This window comes from Anabas testudineus, chromosome 13, assembly GCF_900324465.2.
Source record: "Anabas testudineus chromosome 13, fAnaTes1.2, whole genome shotgun sequence".
Taxonomy (NCBI): domain Eukaryota; kingdom Metazoa; phylum Chordata; class Actinopteri; order Anabantiformes; family Anabantidae; genus Anabas; species Anabas testudineus.
The window spans coordinates 20,979,418-20,998,934 of record NC_046622.1 but is presented as its reverse complement, the minus strand read 5'-3'; the positions used below and the strand labels follow the sequence as shown (position 1 = coordinate 20,998,934).

At 42.0% G+C, this 19,517-nt stretch overlaps 3 protein-coding genes across 3 annotated transcripts in view; 2 read left to right on the top strand and 1 right to left on the bottom strand.

The window, feature by feature from the left end:
- Positions 1-4,546, top strand: part of zgc:77784 (Ig1_Robo domain-containing protein) — a 44,243-nt gene extending 39,697 nt beyond the window's left edge. The window contains exons 21-26 of the mRNA XM_026363820.1: positions 756-894; positions 1,835-2,157; positions 2,376-2,492; positions 2,836-3,012; positions 3,363-3,484; positions 3,956-4,546. Of these exons, the coding sequence (XP_026219605.1) occupies positions 756-894; positions 1,835-2,157; positions 2,376-2,492; positions 2,836-3,012; positions 3,363-3,484; positions 3,956-3,967 (890 nt within the window). The 3' untranslated portion in view covers positions 3,968-4,546. The remainder of the gene's footprint in view (positions 1-755; positions 895-1,834; positions 2,158-2,375; positions 2,493-2,835; positions 3,013-3,362; positions 3,485-3,955) is intronic.
- A 7,222-nt stretch (positions 4,547-11,768) lies between these two features.
- On the top strand, positions 11,769-13,067 carry lim2.3 (lens intrinsic membrane protein 2.3). The gene is made up of 4 exons (XM_026378167.1): positions 11,769-11,943; positions 12,393-12,542; positions 12,628-12,762; positions 12,876-13,067. The coding sequence occupies exons 1-4, from the start codon at positions 11,769-11,771 to the stop codon at positions 12,935-12,937; spliced, it is 522 nt and encodes a 173-aa protein (XP_026233952.1). The 3' UTR covers positions 12,938-13,067.
- A 447-nt stretch (positions 13,068-13,514) lies between these two features.
- hspa8b (heat shock protein family A (Hsp70) member 8b) lies at positions 13,515-19,033 on the bottom strand. The gene is made up of 9 exons (XM_026369378.1): positions 18,679-19,033; positions 16,453-16,662; positions 16,158-16,363; positions 15,862-16,014; positions 15,103-15,658; positions 14,808-15,010; positions 14,490-14,688; positions 14,156-14,388; positions 13,515-14,042 (listed from the first exon to the last, which is right to left on the bottom strand). Exons 2-9 carry the CDS (start codon positions 16,655-16,657, stop codon positions 13,857-13,859), a joined length of 1,941 nt encoding a protein of 646 aa, XP_026225163.1. The 5' UTR covers positions 16,658-16,662; positions 18,679-19,033; the 3' UTR covers positions 13,515-13,856.
- Between the last annotated feature and the right edge of the window lie 484 nt (positions 19,034-19,517).

Sequence of the window (19,517 nt, the reverse complement as noted above, 5' to 3'; positions counted from 1 at the left end):
ATGTGGGCTTCCAGCCACCCACACATTTTATCTGTTTCAAAGCATACATACAATATGTACTTCACACTAAGACATCAATTACCATTACACACACACACACACACACACACACATATACAAATGACTTTTGTATAAGTCAAAAGCAGAATATACAGAGTGAAGCACCAGTCTGTGGACATGCATTGTTGTGTTGCATTAAAAATACGGATTTGACTTTCATGTTTTAGCAGCATCTTAACGATGCAGGTAGAGATGGGGACATATTAATAAAAAATATGTGAGTAAGGCCAATGCAAAAATAATTTACAGTTAATAGAGGTGCTGTATAACTTTAAGAGCTTTACTGTGTGGTTTAACGTACAATATATATCATGTATATTAATTCTTACATGAATTTTACTGTCAGATGTTATTTAAAGGTGTTACTGAGAAATGTTCCTGGCCTTAAGATTTAGGCAGTATTTGAATGGTGACATATTGCATCTAAGAGCATACAGGATTGCAGCGGCTCAGTCAGTTTCAGATGCAATAATTCTAGAGAATCTTAAGATCATCTCAAAGATGAAAAAAGAAATGGTCAGTTAAAAGAAATGTCCTTTAGCTATTCATGGGCAAAGTGAGGACAAAGAAGGTGTTTGAAAGCTTGTATTTAGTATGTTTAAAAAAAGAGAGTTCAGTCAAGTAGGTTCGAGAGCGCACGATGAAGGCACAGTAATTACACCTTGCACACTATATGATGGATTTTGTCTTCATAGACAAACTGGTAAAGCAGATGTCTACTGGTTCCTCGTCCAAGTCAGCTCCTCTGACCTGGGTGGATGTTCTGTCGCTGCCTCTTCCTGCCAACAAAGACAGAGGTCACACAAAGACGGACAAAGACGAGGAGCAGCAGAGGTGAGACTAATCACTGTTATCTTCCTTCTACTCTAAGAGCACAGTTGCTGTTTGTAGCCTAATATTCTTTCAGTCAGTTAATCATTGGCATCAAGGCATCTGACTTCACCTAAATGACACAGAGAGTTAAGGGAGATGGAAATCAAACTTGCCCTGCAACTCTGCCAAGGATGTCAACCAAAACTCGAGTGAAGTTTGGAGTCTGGGGAGTTTTTAAATTAACAACAGTTGCGTCTGCAGGCAGTCAGTCGATTGGGCTTTGGGGTTACAGAGGGGAGCGTCTCCTCTAACTAGTTCTGACAGATTAGACTGCAGACATAACGGGGTGGCTGATCGGAGGGCTGTTCTGGCTGTGCTGTGTATTTTGTAATGACATTAGCCACTATCTGACAGTTTAGATTAGTGCTTTCCATTTTCAATGACACGTCCGTCATTACACAAGACCTGAAGGCAGTAAAGTGACAACAGAAATCATGGCGGATCTTGTCCTCTTTGAATATGTCCTCCTTCCGTTTTCCTTATGAACTTAGCATTTATATTATTTTTCATAAATCCAAGAAGTCTCTAATTATATAGATTTCTGTTGTCGGTGTTCGTTGCACAGTAGCTGTATGTCGCTTCGGATGTGTTGTTTTGTCTAACACACTGTACCACTGTGCTTGTACAACCCACAGAGCTGCATGACTAAAGATTCATGTGTATGTGTCACCACCATCTAAATGCAGTATTATTTGCATATTCGTGTGGTTACTGTGAGTATGCTGGTTGACATAAGCATGTAGCTCAAAGCACTGATTTAGAAAAACAGCACTGCACAGCCACTAGCATGGCTATAGATTAGTTTTATTTACTCAAATAAACATCCTGTAAGTAGGTTTCACGTGTGCAATGTGTCCCTCCAAAGCACACAGTCATGCTGCTGTTACTCACTGTCTTTTAGCTCCGAGGAGGACGATGATGACTGGTGTCCTCCACTGCCAGCCAGAACCTACCTGGTGGACACTTCCAGGGAGGAACTCTCCAGCCTGCCCTGCAAACCAGACGAGCTGCACCATACAGGAACGCTGATGTGCTCCCCCCAGCGAGAGATGCACAAGGCCAGCGACAGTCTACGGCTGCAGCACTTTGACCTCTTGGCCCGTCACCACTCAGGCTCTCAGTCCAACCCAGATCTGTTTACCAACTCCAAGGCCCAGGTTGCCAGCGAGATGCACCACACCAGCCAATGGGCAGACAACTTCAAGGAGGAAAGCCTCAGCAAAGGTCGGTTTGAATTCAGTTTAATGCCTCACGTCTTTAAAAGGGACTTCCCAAGGGGCAGTGCACAACCACACAGTGTCATGTATAATTTAGTTTATGATGTTACCTAACAGAAAGTATTTGTACACGAGAATCCTGTCGCATTTGCTCAAAGTACTGCTTAGTGTGCTTTAGTTTCCTCAAAGTTTCCTGAGGATGACATCAGTGTGCTGTCTTGTCAGGACAATCTCCTGCTCAAGTCGCTGAGCTGAGCCCTGCAGCCCACACACACCGATCCAGGAGTAAGAAAAAAGCTCACAAGGATGGACAACAGAAACGGGAGCTACATAGCCACGCAGGTATGACATGCAGTTTGTATCTAAAAAAGAAAACCTGTTTGCAAGTAGACTGTAGACATGTTATATAAATGGTCTAAAAGGTTGAATGAAGAGTTCTCTGCTCATAGATTAGCAACAGGTCATATCCAAGAAACAAGATAGAACGTTATTTCTGAATTGTAGTTTAGGTTTAGTCTGTTTTCTGTTGTTTCTAGTCTTAATGTGAAGCTGAATCTTCATATCTCAATCAGAACACTTGGCAAGAAGCCAAATGAGCAGAATTATTAAAATGTCAGACTACTCCTTTAAAGCAGTCCTAACTTTGCCCATAGTTGATTAATCATCAGGGATCAATCATATGCAGGGCTCCCTCCTCCACCAGCACCTCCCCCACCAGACACCTCCCTGCAGCTCTTAGCTGACGTTTTGAGCCACAGCAGAACAGACAGTGAAGAAAAGGAGGGGAGCGACTCGACTCTTCCGAAGAGGGGGGAACATCTCTCATCCCAAAGGAGGGGACCTACGAAGTGGTTATCGCAGAGTAAGTAATAGTGTACCATGGTCACTGCAATATCTGTGACCAAACTGAAAAAGATAACGTGTAAAAACAAACTAAAAGAACAGTTCTGTTCTGGCAGCGCGGCATCTTGCTTCAGCAGCTGGACCTCAAGTAGATTTGTATTAATATTATTGTGATGCTTCATATCAATCTCTTTAAGCTTAGGAAGAACCAGCTGCCACCAGTGTACCCACATACACATATAACCCATAGTAGCAGCTCCACTTTTAGTAGCAGGGGGTCTATTTTCAGTCATCATGTAGGATTTAATCTATATAAATACAGCTGTAACGTTGGCTGATTTGTTTTCTTGTCATCTTTGTCCTCTGCAGATGAGAATGTAATCCCATATGGACAGTCTGGCTTCCTGCCCAAGGTCCAGATGCCAGGCTCCGGGTCCCTGGGTGGACGAGTCTTTCCACCACCCTCCGCTGCCGGTGGAGGGCGAGATGAGGTATGTCTGGACATAGGAGCTGCTGAGCAGACACACTGTCTGGATAGTGTGTGTGGGTCTGTGGGTCAGAGTCAGCTCCACAGTAAACTGGGGGCAGTTTGAGCTGCCTGTCAGCTTCCCTGTGACAGTGATTGGCAGAAGTTACCAGTTGCTAAAAAAAAAAAGTAGCAGTCTAATACAGTGACTCCAGAAAAGGAGAAGTTCCCAACTTTCTCCTTGTTATTTGGGGTTCTGTTAAAAACCCGACACATTTCTAACGTGTAAATTTAGCACTCCAGACCCATCAGGCAGTCTGTGCTGTTATATGAAGGTAGATTTGCAGTTTCTGGGAGATTATTTGTAAATGAACAGGAATCTAGCAAAAACGGAACAGTTCAGTGTTGGACGCTGTTAATCTACCTTCATGTTTCTGGATGTAACCTCTGTCTGCAGCTCTTTCACGACACTGCGTGCTGTGTGTTTTCTCTCCAGAGCCTCATGTAGACAGAAGCTGATTATGTGACATGACATCCTCCTTTCTCCTCTCTTGATTTCCCGTTCTCTGCGAGCGTCTGTTGCCACTGTCTCTTATGAAAATAAAAGGGAACGTGTCAAGGTTTGCCATCTGCCTTTTCACAAACTATTTCTATAATTTGTAATTTATTTGAACTACTTCATCTTTATTTTCTATGATTTCCTTCACCACCGCTCTGTGTAGATAGACATCTTTGCAATTTTTTAAAAGACATGATCAGATATATTACTTAAAATGCACCTGGGGGGGAGGGGGTACTGTATTTTTAGGCAATGGGAAGTAAATGTAACAATTACATCATTGTACAGCAGATTATTGAATGTATCTTCTGTTTACTCCGGACCATGAAACCATGATGATGTGTGTTTTTGATGAAAGAGTGGGAAGGACAAAAAATCTGATTAATAATCCATCACGTTGGCGTGTGGGTGCGTGTCAGTGCATGTGTGTGTAGTGTTCCTGTGTGTTACTGTTCTTATCTCACATCTCTGTGTGGCTGTGTACTGTGGTATCCCTGTAGATCACCTGTTTGCTGTCAAGATTTTTAAACTGACCAATAAAACATTTCTTACAAAAATGCTTCGTTCCTGTTGAGTTCTAATCTCAAACATCCCAAAACTTTTTAGAGGGATTGCTGTGAAATTTGGTACACGAATAGTTTTTAGCCTTGGAGGTGTTGTGGATACAAACAATAGTGTCAATCCTTAAATAAATCATGCTCTTGAATTAATCATTTGTGATTTACTAAGTTGGATCTCTTATTTAATGCTTTGTGTACTTGTTTTCCGAAGAAGACAAAAACATTCATGAAGCGCTCCAGAACCCTAAAGCACAGTTTTATTAACTAGATCACAGTCACATCTTCAAAGTTTTTATATGAAAGCTTGTAAAAAACATTTGAGGGGGTTTAATATTCTGGAAAACAAGAAAATTAGTGTGAAATAGGGTGATGGTAACTGTTTTTTTTTTTTTTTTTTTTGACTAAAAAGTGAACAGATTTGAAACTGCACACAATCGAATGTAGATTTTAATACAGTACCATCTCCGCTCAGCACTACACTGAATGACACATATGGAGCTAGTCAAATCTCTTTGCTCCATCCTGCAGTGCATGGAAACCATGTAAAACAAAACAATTCCCATGTGTGGTTTTTAAAAATGCCAGGTGTGTAAAATGCATCACAATACTTGAGCAATCCTTCAGGTCCCGTCCCAATAGTTCCTGAACCGTCAGAAAGAACTATGACCCAATGAAGGACTTATTGGGAGTAGAACTACATGGCCCCAGAACAACATCTAGGCCCTGGTACTGCTGGTGGAACCGAGTTAGTCTCTCATTCACTGGGGAATGTTCCTGCAGAGTAAATGGGCTTTTTGATAAAGTTTTAAAACAAGCATCGTGTTGAAGCCTCAACTGTGCAGCAGCAGGTTCTTCTCCTTGCAGAGGATTTGCATTATTATTAGGTCATATTGTGATTTACCAGGAGTATGTGTGGGGGCAGAACCTACAGCCAATCAGAGATGGTGGTCATGAATAATGCACATTTTATGTAAGTAGTTTACCAAATTGCTGCTCATGCGCAATAAAACACCCTGTAAGGGAGATAATATAGTGCAGTATTGTGTAATAAATAAAACAAAGCATGCTGACATATTGTATCTTAGTGTGATCAAAATAAAACCCTATCAAACCAGTCAAACCAATTCTCATATTTAGGGCAATTTAGTAAATGTTAGCATGGTAACATGATAATATGCTGGGAAATATTAGGTCATAGCTTTAGCATATATTTAACATACAACATCTAACATATATTTATCATTGCTATTATTATTATTAGTAGTAGTAGTAGTAGTAGTATTAGTAGTAGTAGTATTAGTAGTAGTAGTAGTAGTAGTGGTGGTATTATGCATGAGATTAGAGGACAATCTGTTCTGTGGTGAGAGCAAAGTGAAGCAACACATTGGATAATTCTGGACAGGAGTATCAAGAGAAGACAGAGGATAAAAGCAAAAGACCAAAATAAAATTAAAAAAAAGAGAGAGAGAACAGAAGGGTGAGCTCAGATTTTTCTATGAGAGCCAAACATCCCTGCTGAGGTCTGAAGGAGCTCAGGGTTTATCTAACGCTGCAGTAAAATGACTTCCCTGGTAGAATCTCTGTGATTTGATGCCTTCCTCGCACTGCAGCACTGTGAACAGGCATATTCAAGCTTAATGAGAGGAGGTAACCTTCATCTCACTGTACGACTCATAAAACGTGACAGCTGTGGGATTTGAAAGGCTTTCTTCATGTCTGTACCTTCATCTGCTGTACTATATGTGCCTCTCGTCCACAGATCTTATTAGCTGAAGTACTACAGTAGTTTGGCAGGGAGGCAGTCGTGTGGCATGGAAACCGTGAGTTGGACTCCGCTGCCCTTGGCAAATCTTGTAAGCACTGGGCCTCACTGGGCTTGGAGGATAATGGTAATCCGATGCAATTTGAAGGGGTTATGCAATTTAGAATGGCTCTACAATTTTATGCTTTCAGGCCCATAGAGTGGATTAGGGTCTGTGTGGTTTATAGCTCCCCTCCTGCACAAACACACACAGACAGCTCAGCTTGACCAGTGCTTCACATGCCTACAGACATCCTCCACTGCAACAAGTTTTTTTAAGCAATAAAAAGCAATTTAAATTACTGCAAAGACTCTAGACATCCAAACATCTTTTATCTTCTGTATGTAAGAAAATGCCTCTACTAATACTAATAAACTAATAAATAGTGTTTGACATTGTTTAAAAAGCCGTACAACTCCAGCTCCTCATTTGACCACATCACTCTGTAAGATGAAGATTGGACCTCCACTGGTTTCCAGACTCGCTGTAATGTGTCTCTGCACCCAACATTTACGTTAAGCCCAGAGAAACTTCCTCTCTTTACTAAACAAAGGTGAAAATAGTCTTTTTTTATGTTAAAACTGACATCTGTGTATAGTAACAATGAGGAAAACACATTCCTGAGTAGAAATGGAATTTAAAATCCATGGAAACAACCAGTTGTAAGGAGGCATGTGCAAATATTGTAGAGAAGCTTAACTAGTTTTTATAGAAATTATAAATAATAAAACTTCACTTTATGGGTCAGTGAATTCCCCTTGTTTTCCAAGTAATTTTCTAAAGCTTCCTGGAAAAAAACATTGCAACATTAACACTTCAGATTTACATATAATCTGTTGCATCTGTGGTAATAAACCATTCACATGACAGAAAATCTATCCGGTGAATCATTCTCTGTAGCAAGACTAAAGACTAAAAGGCAGCACCTAGTGGTCACGTTTGGGACAAGCAACTGATCTGATGCATTTTGTGGTGTTGGGAAATAATAATGATGATGAATGATGTTGGTAAAAAACAGGCCTATGGTTGACCCTTTTTGCAGTAAGGCATAGTGGTGTGACAGTGGGGGGGGGGGGGCTGAAACTGAGGGCAGCTACACAGAAAGCAGTTATCGTTCATTTAATTATTTCTCCCCGTGCTTGTCAGACTGTGACATTTCAAAATGTCTTCCGTGAAAAAGGCTTATTGAACATCAGCGCGCTGCAGCACCCACTGCTCTCGATAAGGACACAAAAATAAGTGATTAAAGTGAAGTGTCTCACTTAGTTTACCATTAGCAGATATAAATCTGTGGTGTGTCTGGTTCAAAAGCTTCCAAGGAACTGAAATTGTTTACATGATGCTGCCAAAGGTCCAGCTTTCAGTTCAGGCCTGTGATGCCATCCGCCTTGTTGTTCACGTACAGAGTGTCTACAGTATAATATCCTCAGAGGGAGCTGTTAGTTTCTTTGGTCCTGCTCTGTGGAATAAACCACCAGATAACCTGAGATCAGCCACAGCTGTTCCCATGTGTCTTCAGGCCTGTGACTCATTTGTTTTTGGGATGTTGTACTGTTGAACACTGGCCTGGACACCCGGGAAGAAGAGTCTTCCTGTTGCTCTTCCTGACGTTTCTTACATTTGTTTTTCCTGTTAAAGGGATTTTTTTTACTTCTACCTTAGAAAACATAAGCTAATAAATAAATAACTAATAAAAGATGATATATTAATGTGGGTTCCCTACCTGTGCATACAGTGGTTAAAATCAGCTCTACCCTACATAAGTTTAGTCATTATTTCATATTGTTTGCCATAATTTTTCAGATAAATGTAATCAACATCATCGAATCAATAATGAGTTCTACTTGTAATGCAGTACTTTTAGGCAAGTACTTGCACTTTTACTTACTTGAGTAATTTCATCTCTGACATTATGCGCTGTCATTTTAATTTCCTATGAGTTTATGGTCAATTTGCTTTGATGCTGATGTGAAGCATTTTGAATTTCCACTGTGTATGAACAAATAAAATTAACTTGAATCTAAATGTCACCTGCAAGTCGTAGCCCACTGCACACGTACAGCACATCCATCCATCCATCCATCATCTAAAGCTCATACGGTAAGTATAAAGGTTAGTAGAGGTGCCGGAGTCAATCCCAGCTGTACACATACTGTACAGTGTAACCCACCACTCTAAACTGAGCTGCACTCTTGCATCATGTGTAGAATAACCTTCTAAATATAGTACACAGTCACAGTCTAATTGTTCAGTATGTAGCTCTATCAAAGACTCTCATCACGTCCCTGATTAAAAACCTTTCTATGGTTGCTTCCTGCCTCTTTTCACCATCAACGCAGCAAAGGAAAAGAACATTTTTCACCCAGCAGCCTCTCACTCTTAACTCCTACTCCCCCTCGCGTGCTCTTTACCACTTGTTACAAGCGAGATAAATCACTTTTACTGCAGCTCCTTCACCCAAAGTGCACAAACCCACAGCTCTGCTTGTCATTTCACACTGTTTGACCACGTTAAACATTCACAGATGCAGATTCACTGTTGTATGAGGTTGTTTTCTCTGTAAACATGTTTTTGTTTGTTTGTTTGTTTGTTTGTTTACTGTTTTTACATATTTTCTCAATAGCTTTGGCTCATGTCCTCAAACTTCACTATCATGCACAGTATAGTTCATGCACTAAAGGATAGACTGTACCTCACCCACTTACCTTTAGCTCATGTTTCAAAAGCAGAGTCAACACTATCAAAATGAAACGTTCCATTATCATCGTGTAAGTCGAGGTTCTTAAAATGTTTAGCTGTTGTCTCACAGTGAGGCACTTACATTTGCACTAATGTGCGGCAGTAATTAGATTTTCCGCTAACACATAAATTGGATACAGTGCAGCTGAGTGAACCTGTAAAACAGAGGGGAGAACAGATCGCTGCCACGCCGCTGTGTGTTATGGTAAACGTACAGGAAAGGTTCAACAACAGAATGTGCTGTGGAGACAAGATCTCCAGCTCGTGTGTGCTACAGCAACACAGAGTCACAGGACGCTGCAGTGTCTGTGTGGTCACAGATTTTCATCCACCTCACTCCAGATTTTCTCCCTGAAAACACGTCTGCTCTTTTCATCCCCTCCAACTGAACCAGGCTCAGTGTGGGCGGCCATCTGCCTCGACCGGTTGGGAGCTTACTATACCTGCCATGTACCTTACAATACCATATTCAGTACTTCTACTACATACTATACTTCACTAATTGTGCAGGAAAACAAAGTCGAGAATGGAGAATATGGTGTTAGGAAAGCAGTGAAATCTGATGCTGTCCCAGACAACGACACAGTTCACCAAGTCACCTCTCACCACTCCTCTGTCATTTTCTCTGTCAGGCTCCCTGAGGAGGGTGTCCAAGAAAGTTAGGGTTAGGTTAGGTGTTGTACGGAGAGGCGCCTAGCTTGGGTGGAAGCTGCCAGAGGCATTAGGTTTTAGAGGTTGTCTATCAGTTGTTCCGTGCGGCGAACTGATTCTAGTGAATGGGATATCTAAGCAAAGCTTAGATTAAATCTTTTCAAATTTGTGCCCACTTGGACTCGATGGTGTTTGGATTTGACCAAAGGTCAAAGGTCACACTCACCTTGTGTTCATCATATTCTTGTTTGTCTAATTCTTGGGCACATCTCAGGAACAGCTGGAGAGAATTTAATTACATCTGACCCAACTGTCCACTTGGACTCATGGATGAACTGAATATGAATCTGGATAAACATCCATGTAGCAGCACCTTGACTGGTTGGTGGAGGCAAACAACCACAGGATACTAATTCTAGATGTACAATGGTTCAGCTTATCACCCTGACTAATGGATTTCCCATAACAGCTCATCCTTATTGTCTATCTCTAAGCGTCTGTGTTTTAGGCTCCATCCAGATTAACAACAACTCATGCTGCTGCTGTGCCAGTCCTCCATCTCCACATTGCATGAGTTCCATGAGCCAGTAACAGGAACATACAGTGTGTATGCACAAAGCTTTCTGAACTGTCAGCACATGTGGTGAAGTTACCGCCACAATGGCAAAATAAATGTTCTGTACATTACATATTTTGACAACAGCATGAACTAATGTTCACGTGATGACGTGAAGAGTCAGATTATTTTATCTGTTTATGAAGTGAAAGGCAAAAGTGTACTTCCTTTGAAACGTGCTACACAACTGCTATGTGTAGGGACAACATCCCGTTGTGCTGGGTAGAAAAAAGGAAAAATTAACAATGGGACCTAGTTTGGATACTTACATTAACCTTTAGTTGTGAGGCAGACACTCACAAAGTGAGTTACTTCAGCATCAGCGTGATGTGCAGCAGGATTTGTCCAAATCACATCAACTCAAATATGATTCGTAGTGACAGTTTTATCTATTTCTTAATATAAGCTCTAATTTATTCATTTTAAAAATAATAATGAGCTTTTCCAGCAGCACTATGGGTAGGGGCCAGCGCAGCGTGACAGTGTGCGGCTGTGTAGCACTTTGAATGAGAAGCGCTGCGTCATGAGTATCACTGAGATGTGCGCAGCGCTTTAGCAGTTTTGTATTTTCAGCAGATTCCCCAAAAAACAAAACTCATCCTCTGTGATTGGTTGTGGCTCAGCATGCTCCATTGTTCCATCAGCCCGTTTGTTCGCTCGGTTTCCTGCGCAAAAACAAAACTTTCCTGACTCCCTGGGCAATATTGGGCTCCTCTGTGCTTTGGGATCCTGTTTTCTGAGAGGAAAATAAAAGATTAAGGTAGGTAACCAAGATAAAAAGAGAATGTGTGACATGTCATATGTACACCTGTGTGAGGCAGTCTTTTAATTCATGTCTGCATTTGGCTGTTAACCACAGTAATTCCTCCCTAAACCTCCCTTTAACTTTAAAAAGAGGCTGGACAGAAATTAATTACATGTCTGTATGATCAGGAATCCAGAGAAACTGCTTGTCTTGTCTTGTCCATCATCTTATCCACGTATTCCCTCTGTTCCCTTTGCTGTGTTTAGTATCTTTAGGTGAGTTGAACATAAATATTTGTGGGTTTGAAGGTGATGGGTCTGCCTGTGTTAGAGGTTAACGACTTGTCGGACCGAGCTGCCTCCTTCTCCACCTTGTCACCTTCCCCTCACTGGTCTTGTCTACTGAGTAATGTTTCGATAATCATGTCTGTCCAGCTCCAGCACATTTGTGACACCCTGCTGAATGCATTTGGATACTGTTTTATTCATACCCAGTGTGCACCCCGTGCTCGGTAACAGGAAGTACTCGCAGTAATTGGTACAGCAGGGGCCACATGTGACGGGGCCCCGACCTGCTCTGTTTTCCCTCCGTGTCACTCAATATTTTTATTTATTTATTTAATTATTTTTTTGGCAGGATGTACAGCTTCATGGGAGGTGGGTTGTTCTGTGCTGGAGTCGGGAACATACTCCTCATTGTCTCCACGGCAACTGACTACTGGATGCAGTACCGTCACTCAAGCAATTATGTGCACCAGGGCCTGTGGCGGTACTGTGTGCCTGGGAAATGCATGACACACACAGACAGCATCGGTAAGACTCACCCGGTGTCTTCCTCTGCGTGGGTGCAGGCAGACACATCCTGGTTTCTATTTATTAGTTTGCTGACAGTCAGTCCGTAACCTTAGTGCTAACCCTGATCATCACTGGAGTTACAGCTCTCTGGAGCTTTGTAGGTGCCTTTAAAGGAATAGTCTGTCTTTTTTTTGTGTATGTGTGTATAGAGCTATTTTATTTATATGGTTTCATGTTCAGTCAACTGTCTTTCATGTAATGCAACAAGTACATATCCACTGCCAAACACTAGATGTCAAACTTGAGCTGTGAAAGGCACAGCGGAAAATGAAATACACCTACACTAGAATGAACCATTTGATTATACAAAACAGGAAACGGCTATAAACATTTAGAATCCTTCCTGTTATTTCTGGACATGTGGTCCCTCAGGTGTCAGACTGTCCTTGTCTCCTTGTCACCTGCAGCCTACTGGGACGCCACCCGGGCCTTCATGATTCTTTCTCTGCTGGCTTGTTTCATCGGCATTGTGATTGGTGTCATGGCCTTCATCCACTACTCCTCCTTTGATGGCTTTGACAAGACCTTTGCAGCCGGGATCCTCTTCTTCATCTCCTGTGAGCTCTCCACACACAAGCCTCTCTGACATAGTGACGTTTTTTGTTTTTCCTCAGTTAAGACTAACGCTCTCACCTTGTGCAGGCTTCTTTGTGTTGCTGGCCATGGCTGTGTACACAGGAGTGACAGTGAACTACTATGGTAAACGCTATGGCAGCTGGCGGTTCTCCTGGTCCTATATAATAGGCTGGGTGGCAGTGGTGCTCACATTCTTCTCAGGTCTGAATGCCACTAAATGCATCTTTTTCCTCCTTCTTACATTATTATTTTGCTGTTCCGACCACACATTGCACTTCTTCTCATACCTAGTTTTATTACTTCCTTCTTTCCAGGTATCTTCTACATGTGTGCCTACAGGATGCATGAATGCCCAAGAAACTCTAACTCACGCTGACCTGCCAGAGACATCAACACAAACTCACACATATAGCAGATCCAGTCCATAATATCTGGCCAAGAGGAACCAATACCCCAATAAACTGTGCTATCATTTCCTACTAAATATTCACAAATAAGCAAAATAAATGAGGAAAAAAAGAATGCAGCTGGTGTCTATATGCTCTCTCTACATCATTATTAAAACTTTTAAGTACAGATGTAGTATAGAGGTGTACAGTGGTTTTCTTTACAGTGTATCCAGGTCACAGCCGTATATACAATAACTGTATGATGGCTGTAAAATTCCATGTAAACCTTTATATTGTATCTTATTTCCCTTATCGTCAGTACTAAAAGCCTAGCTGGCAGCAGGTCTAACCAGTACTCAGTAGAAGGTGAAAACTCATTGCTTTCATGACATGATAAGAACTGAGACTTAGATGAGTGTCAGAGCTCTCATCTAGAGTATTGTATTTAGACAATGGAAGTTCCACCTTTGGTTTGGTTTATGACAAACAGCACAAGCTGTAAAATCAATATTACAAGGCATCATAAAACTGTGATGAACATCGTGATGAAAAGAAAGGCATGTGTTCATATTTGATAACAAGTTTATTTACACTCATTTTGCAAATACTGAACATTGAAGGCAACTATTTTGGCCCCTGAAAGAACAAACACTGTGGTAATGCAAATACTAGCTTGTTTAACTAAATGCAACGTGCCATAAATGCCTGGTGAAACTGTCAACCCAAAAAGCCACAGTGAAAGTGCTACAGTTAAACCCGGCAAACAAAATCTCTTAAATCATGGCAAGACAGTTGTGGTTAATGGTGCTGACTATATGATTCAGATAACTGTGACGTTATGAATGCGATCACCTTTCACACCAAACTCAACAGAGGAAAGAGGTCAAACTCGTGTAAACATCTCGTTTAGTCAACCTCCTCGATGGTGGGGCCGGAGGACGCTCCTCCTCCCGGAGCGCCGCCAGCTCCGGGGAAGCCGCCCGGCATCCCCCCTGGCACGCCCCCTGCACTCTGGTACAGCTTGGTCATGATGGGGTTACACACCTTCTCCAGCTCCTTCTGCTGATGCTCAAACTCATCTTTTTCTGCAGACTGAGAAAATACAGAAAAAAAAAGAAGCTCGAACATCCTAATTTTCTAATCATTATCCACTTAACGTTAGCCAAGTTTACAGCAACAAACCAGAGCATGTTTCTAATTCAGACCTGATTTCTGTCCAGCCAGTTGATGATCTCGTTACACTTGTCCAGAATCTTCTGTTTGTCCTCGTCACTGATCTTGCCTTTCAGCTTCTCATCCTCTACGGTGGACTTCATGTTAAAGGCGTATGACTCCAGGCCGTTCTTGGCGGCCACCTTCTCTCTCTGCACATCATCCTCAGCCTTGTACCTCTCTGCTTCCTGTACCATACGTTCAATGTCCTCCTTGCTCAAGCGACCTGTGGAAAAAATGCAAAAAATGTTTTTTTTAATGACAACAACGTTACAACTGTCCACCAAATTTCACAGTTAAAGACAAGGTGAGCTGGTTACACATTACCTTTATCGTTGGTGATTGTAATCTTGTTCTCCTTCCCAGTGCTCTTGTCGACAGCAGACACATTCATGATGCCATTGGCGTCAATATCAAAGGTCACCTCAATCTGAGGGACCCCTCGGGGGGCAGGGGGGATTCCAGTCAGCTCAAATTTTCCCAGCAGGTTGTTGTCTTTGGTCATGGCCCTTTCACCCTCAAACACCTGCACATGTAATGTCAGGTCAGCCCATCAGTGATGACTTATGTGGGATTTAAGACCTTCTGAACCTGAATTAAATGTTGTTTTTCTTCTTTTAGCTAAACTAAAGATAGTGGTCGTACCTGAATGAGGACGCCAGGCTGGTTGTCTGAATAGGTGGTAAAAGTCTGGGTCTGCTTGGTGGGGATAGTAGTGTTCCTTTTGATAAGAACGGTCATGACTCCGCCAGCAGTCTCGATGCCCAAGGACAAGGGGGTCACATCGAGCAGCAGCAGGTCCTGTACATTCTCCGATTTGTCACCTGCCAGGATGGCTGCCTGCACAGCTGACGAACGAGTGAAGTTGAGGTTTAAATGTGTAGCTTTGATGAGTACACATTAGTTACTGTTACATTCATTGCTAAAAAAAAGCCAATACCTGCACCATAAGCCACGGCCTCGTCAGGGTTAATGCTCTTATTGAGTTCCTTCCCGTTGAAGAAGTCCTGCAGCAGTTTCTGAATCTTGGGTATACGAGTGGAGCCTCCCACCAAGACAATGTCGTGCACTTGAGACTTGTCCATCTTGGCGTCGCGGAGAGCCTTTTCCACAGGCTCCAGGGTTCCTCGGAACAGGTCAGCGTTCAGCTCCTCAAACCGGGCCCTGGTAATCGAGGTGTAGAAATCGATTCCCTCGTACAGAGAATCGATTTCGATGCTGGCCTGGGTGCTGGATGACAAAGTGCGCTTGGCCCTCTCGCAAGCTGTGCGCAGGCGACGCACTGCCCTCTTGTTGTCACTGATGTCTTTCTTGTACTTGCGTTTGAACTCAGAGATAAAGTGATTCACCATGCGGTTATCAAAGTCCTCGCCACCCAAGTGTGTATCGCCTGCTGTGGACTTCACCTCAAAGATCCCATCTTCAATGGTCAGGATGGAGACGTCAAACGTGCCACCACCCAGGTCAAAGATGAGGACGTTTCTTTCAGATCCAACCTGAGGTTTCAAATTATTTTACTGTAGCTGACTTTTTATCCACCCTTACTTTTTCTAATGATCAGCAATGTCAGTAACTACAAATCTATCAGTATATTTAAGTTTTTGATTTTTGATTTTCTTTTTATTATATTTTTAGCAAATATTGTACAGAAAAATAATTAATTGCAGCCTAAAAAAACTGTTTCGTGCAGGCATTTTACCTTTTTGTCTAGGCCATAGGCAATAGCTGCAGCAGTCGGCTCATTGATGATACGAAGGACATTCAGCCCAGAAATGGTCCCTGCATCTTTGGTTGCCTGGCGCTGAGAGTCATTGAAGTAGGCAGGCACAGTCACCACAGCATTTGTTATGGTCTGCAAGAAGGAAATGGTTCTGAGTTACAGCAGGTAATGGGGCATTAATAATTTTTTGCAGCCAAAATAGCAGACATGTATTGTGTATTACTCGTGCACTCACTGCATTTCTGTAGTCAAAAATAAAAAGCAGACAGGCGTACCTTGCCAAGGTATGCCTCTGCAATTTCCTTCATCTTGATCAGCACCATAGAGGAGATCTCCTCTGGGTAAAAGGTCTTAGTCTCTCCTTTGTACTCCACCTTCACTTTGGGGCGTGAAGCATCATTAATGACTGTGAAAGGCCAGTGTTTCATGTCTGACTGGACAACACTGTCATCAAATCGACGTCCAATTAGACGCTTTGCATCTGAAAAGTCAATAAAAGATTCCACATATAAATACAAACATCAAAGGGTGCTAATGAGCCTTTAGTTTGATAAGAAGAATGTCTCATACCGAATACTGTGTTGTTGGGGTTCAAGGCCACCTGATTCTTGGCTGCATCCCCAATCAACCTCTCTGTGTCAGTGAAGGCAACATAACTGGGTGTAGTCCTGTTTCCCTGGTCATTGGCAATGATCTCAACCTTGCCGTGCTGAAACACGCCTACACAGGAGTAGGTAGTGCCCAGGTCAATGCCAACTGCTGGTCCCTTGGACATGATTCCTGGGAACGTGAAAGAAATCAGTTGTCATATATTGGAACTAAACAAAAATTCTGGCTTAAGTCTCTGGCTCTCTCTAAGCACTGTGGGTGGCAACCATGATGCACATTTGTACTATGTGGTAATGAGGCTATTATCAGGCTCTGAGCTGCTCAAACAGAAGTAGAAACAAACCATCTCTATGAAGTGAAGCTCCCCAGCACCTGTTTTCAGGCGTCCCTACTTCTGACAGCTTGGCAACGGCTGCATTTACTATGGCAACAGAAAACAAGGAGGCAATGTCCTTTTCAAGGAACCAGGTTTACTGTAAATAACAACTACATACTTTATTGATCCCCTTGGGGAAATTGTGGTTGAAAAGCTGCCAGACAGTACATATCAGCACAACTAGGTTTTTGGTGTCTTTTCCAAGGACACCTCTGCAGCTAACTAGGAGGAACCAGGAATCAAATCACTAACCCTGGGATTTGTAGACAACTGCTCTACCACCTGAGCTAGCCTTATACACACCAGGCCAAAATGGCACTTTTCATCACAGAGCTAAGAGGTTTCATTGTTGATATTTTTCACCTACAATTTATTCATGGAGTTTAAGAATAAATGGCTAATTAAGACTTCCCCAATGTGATGACTTTCTGCTGTTCTTTTTCTTATGTGATATTAGGCTGGATACCTCAGGGCATGAGGGAAAAGAAGTTACTGGAATTCATCAACTCTGGGACTCTGAGGCATTGATACTTGCTATTTAATTATATATTTATAATACTGTATAAAATTGCTAAAAATAATCTGAGAATAGTCAAGAAATAAAATGAGAGTTTAGTTTACACAGGACAATTTGTTGAATACAACCTTAAATTTATCTCCTGAAATAAAGAGCTGTTCCAAGTTTCACTCAGCAGCAGTCATCACAATGACTCAGAAAGCAGGAACGTCTTGGAACAGGCCCTATATTTACTGTTGCTAAAGCAGCAGACCATCAATACACTATAATGTCAGCCTAATGTTAAGCCACATGGAAAGTCATTTTAAGCCACCTTTCAACAGTTTTGACCCTGTGGGACTGGTTCTCTGGTGGCATCTACATGTGGTACATCTGTTGAAACACTATATTGTTTGAACTCTCTCTTCTGTCTGCTTCATATTTTCGTGTCAGCTGTCTGTTTTCTTTGAGTGATCATTTTAACATTTTAAACTATGCCATTATTTAGCTACTTCTTATTTGTTTGTGTGTTTAGTTGTTTTAAAGGCTTCTTTACAGTGGCACATTTACAGTCATACTGATGTATGTGCGACATCCCCAAAGTACAGTAATAATAATAATAATAATAATAATAATAATAAAACACTGAATTTAGCTAAAATCTGAAGTGAGATTGAAAAACGTGTTGCTTTTTAAGTAACAATGTCAGTCAAATCATAAATATGAGTAGCTACACCTCAGGCTCCCTGTTATTTAAAAATGACTGGTAGTACATTCATTCAGTAGCAACTGTAGCTACTAGCTAATATCCATCTTCAGTGCAGTACAGTACGGACTGCAGAGCTGTAACTGTGGAGTTAGAAGTGGGGAAAGCATCTCTATCTTCAGCCATCATCCTCCTCCTCCTCCTCCTCCTCGTCTCTCGTCTGATTCCTGGAGGCTGGATCTTTCTGCTCATTTCCTTCAGGCTGCACTCAGTGACGCACTCAGCGGGTTAGCACCATCACTTACCCGCTGTTAGCCGCGGTCACTAGCATAACTTTTTAATTCAGGTCCACTCAGTTTATCAAGCGTCGAAAAGGACAACACGCGTAATAACAGTAGAAAAAGTTAGCCGGACTGTCAGCATGAAGTAACATTCATTAGAAAAGTTAGTTTCGTTATGTGGAGAGTGTTTTAATAACAGCTAAGTTAGTTAGAGTTCCTGTTGACAGCCGTTAATTAGCTCATGTTAACAGGTTAGTTAGTAAGTTGCTAACCTGCATCTGTGTCCATGAAAACACTGAAACACCGTCACTCTCCTTTCTATACTTACCTCCGTTACAGTCACACGTCTTGTCGGTTTAGAGCTACAGTTCGCGTTATTAACGCCTCTTGACAACTCCTGGCCAGCGGCTCCGTGCTGCCTGTCCGTCCGTCCGGGTCTCGGTGTGCGTGGGGGCGGCGGCTCCTCAACAGCACTGGCTCTCCGAACTCTCTGGAAGGCAGGAGGAGCGCTGCCGACCAGCCCTCCAGCATCACTCTGTCTCGGTGCTCCAATTAAAAAGACCGGCTGCACATTTCCACAGCAGTTGCTATCAGGAAAAGGGGCATATTTCTAGAAATGACTAGAAAACACTGGCTGATTAGGAGACTGCTGCATGTGTAGTTTCCTTTTTCCAGAAGTCAGCTAGTAGCACATGACTGAGGCCTGGTCCTTATTCCTGACACGGTGAACCTGTGTGGGGTCCAGGACAGAGTACTAGAGTCAATAGGCTCACTAAATAAAAAATAATACTTTTTCCATCCTGCACTGTCAATGTTTACATGTTATGTTCAATAAAAACATGAAAACATATAATGTTTGTGTACTATTATTTTAAGCAGACTGTTGTTCTATTGTTGTGAGTTAGATGAAGATCAGATCACATTTTATGACCAATTCATGCAGAAAACCATGAAATCCCAAAAGGTTCACAAAGTTTTTCTTGCCACTGTATATATGTGAAGGAACTATGAAGTATATAAGTTGATGCAGTAGTTTAAACCGTTTTTAGTCACTGTTGTAAATACTTATTACCTATCGTAAATGATTTATTTCTTTTCTTTGGGTTTTGCACTGCTGGTGAGACTAATCATGCCATCTGGGGCTCCTGGGAACCTGTGATGGATATT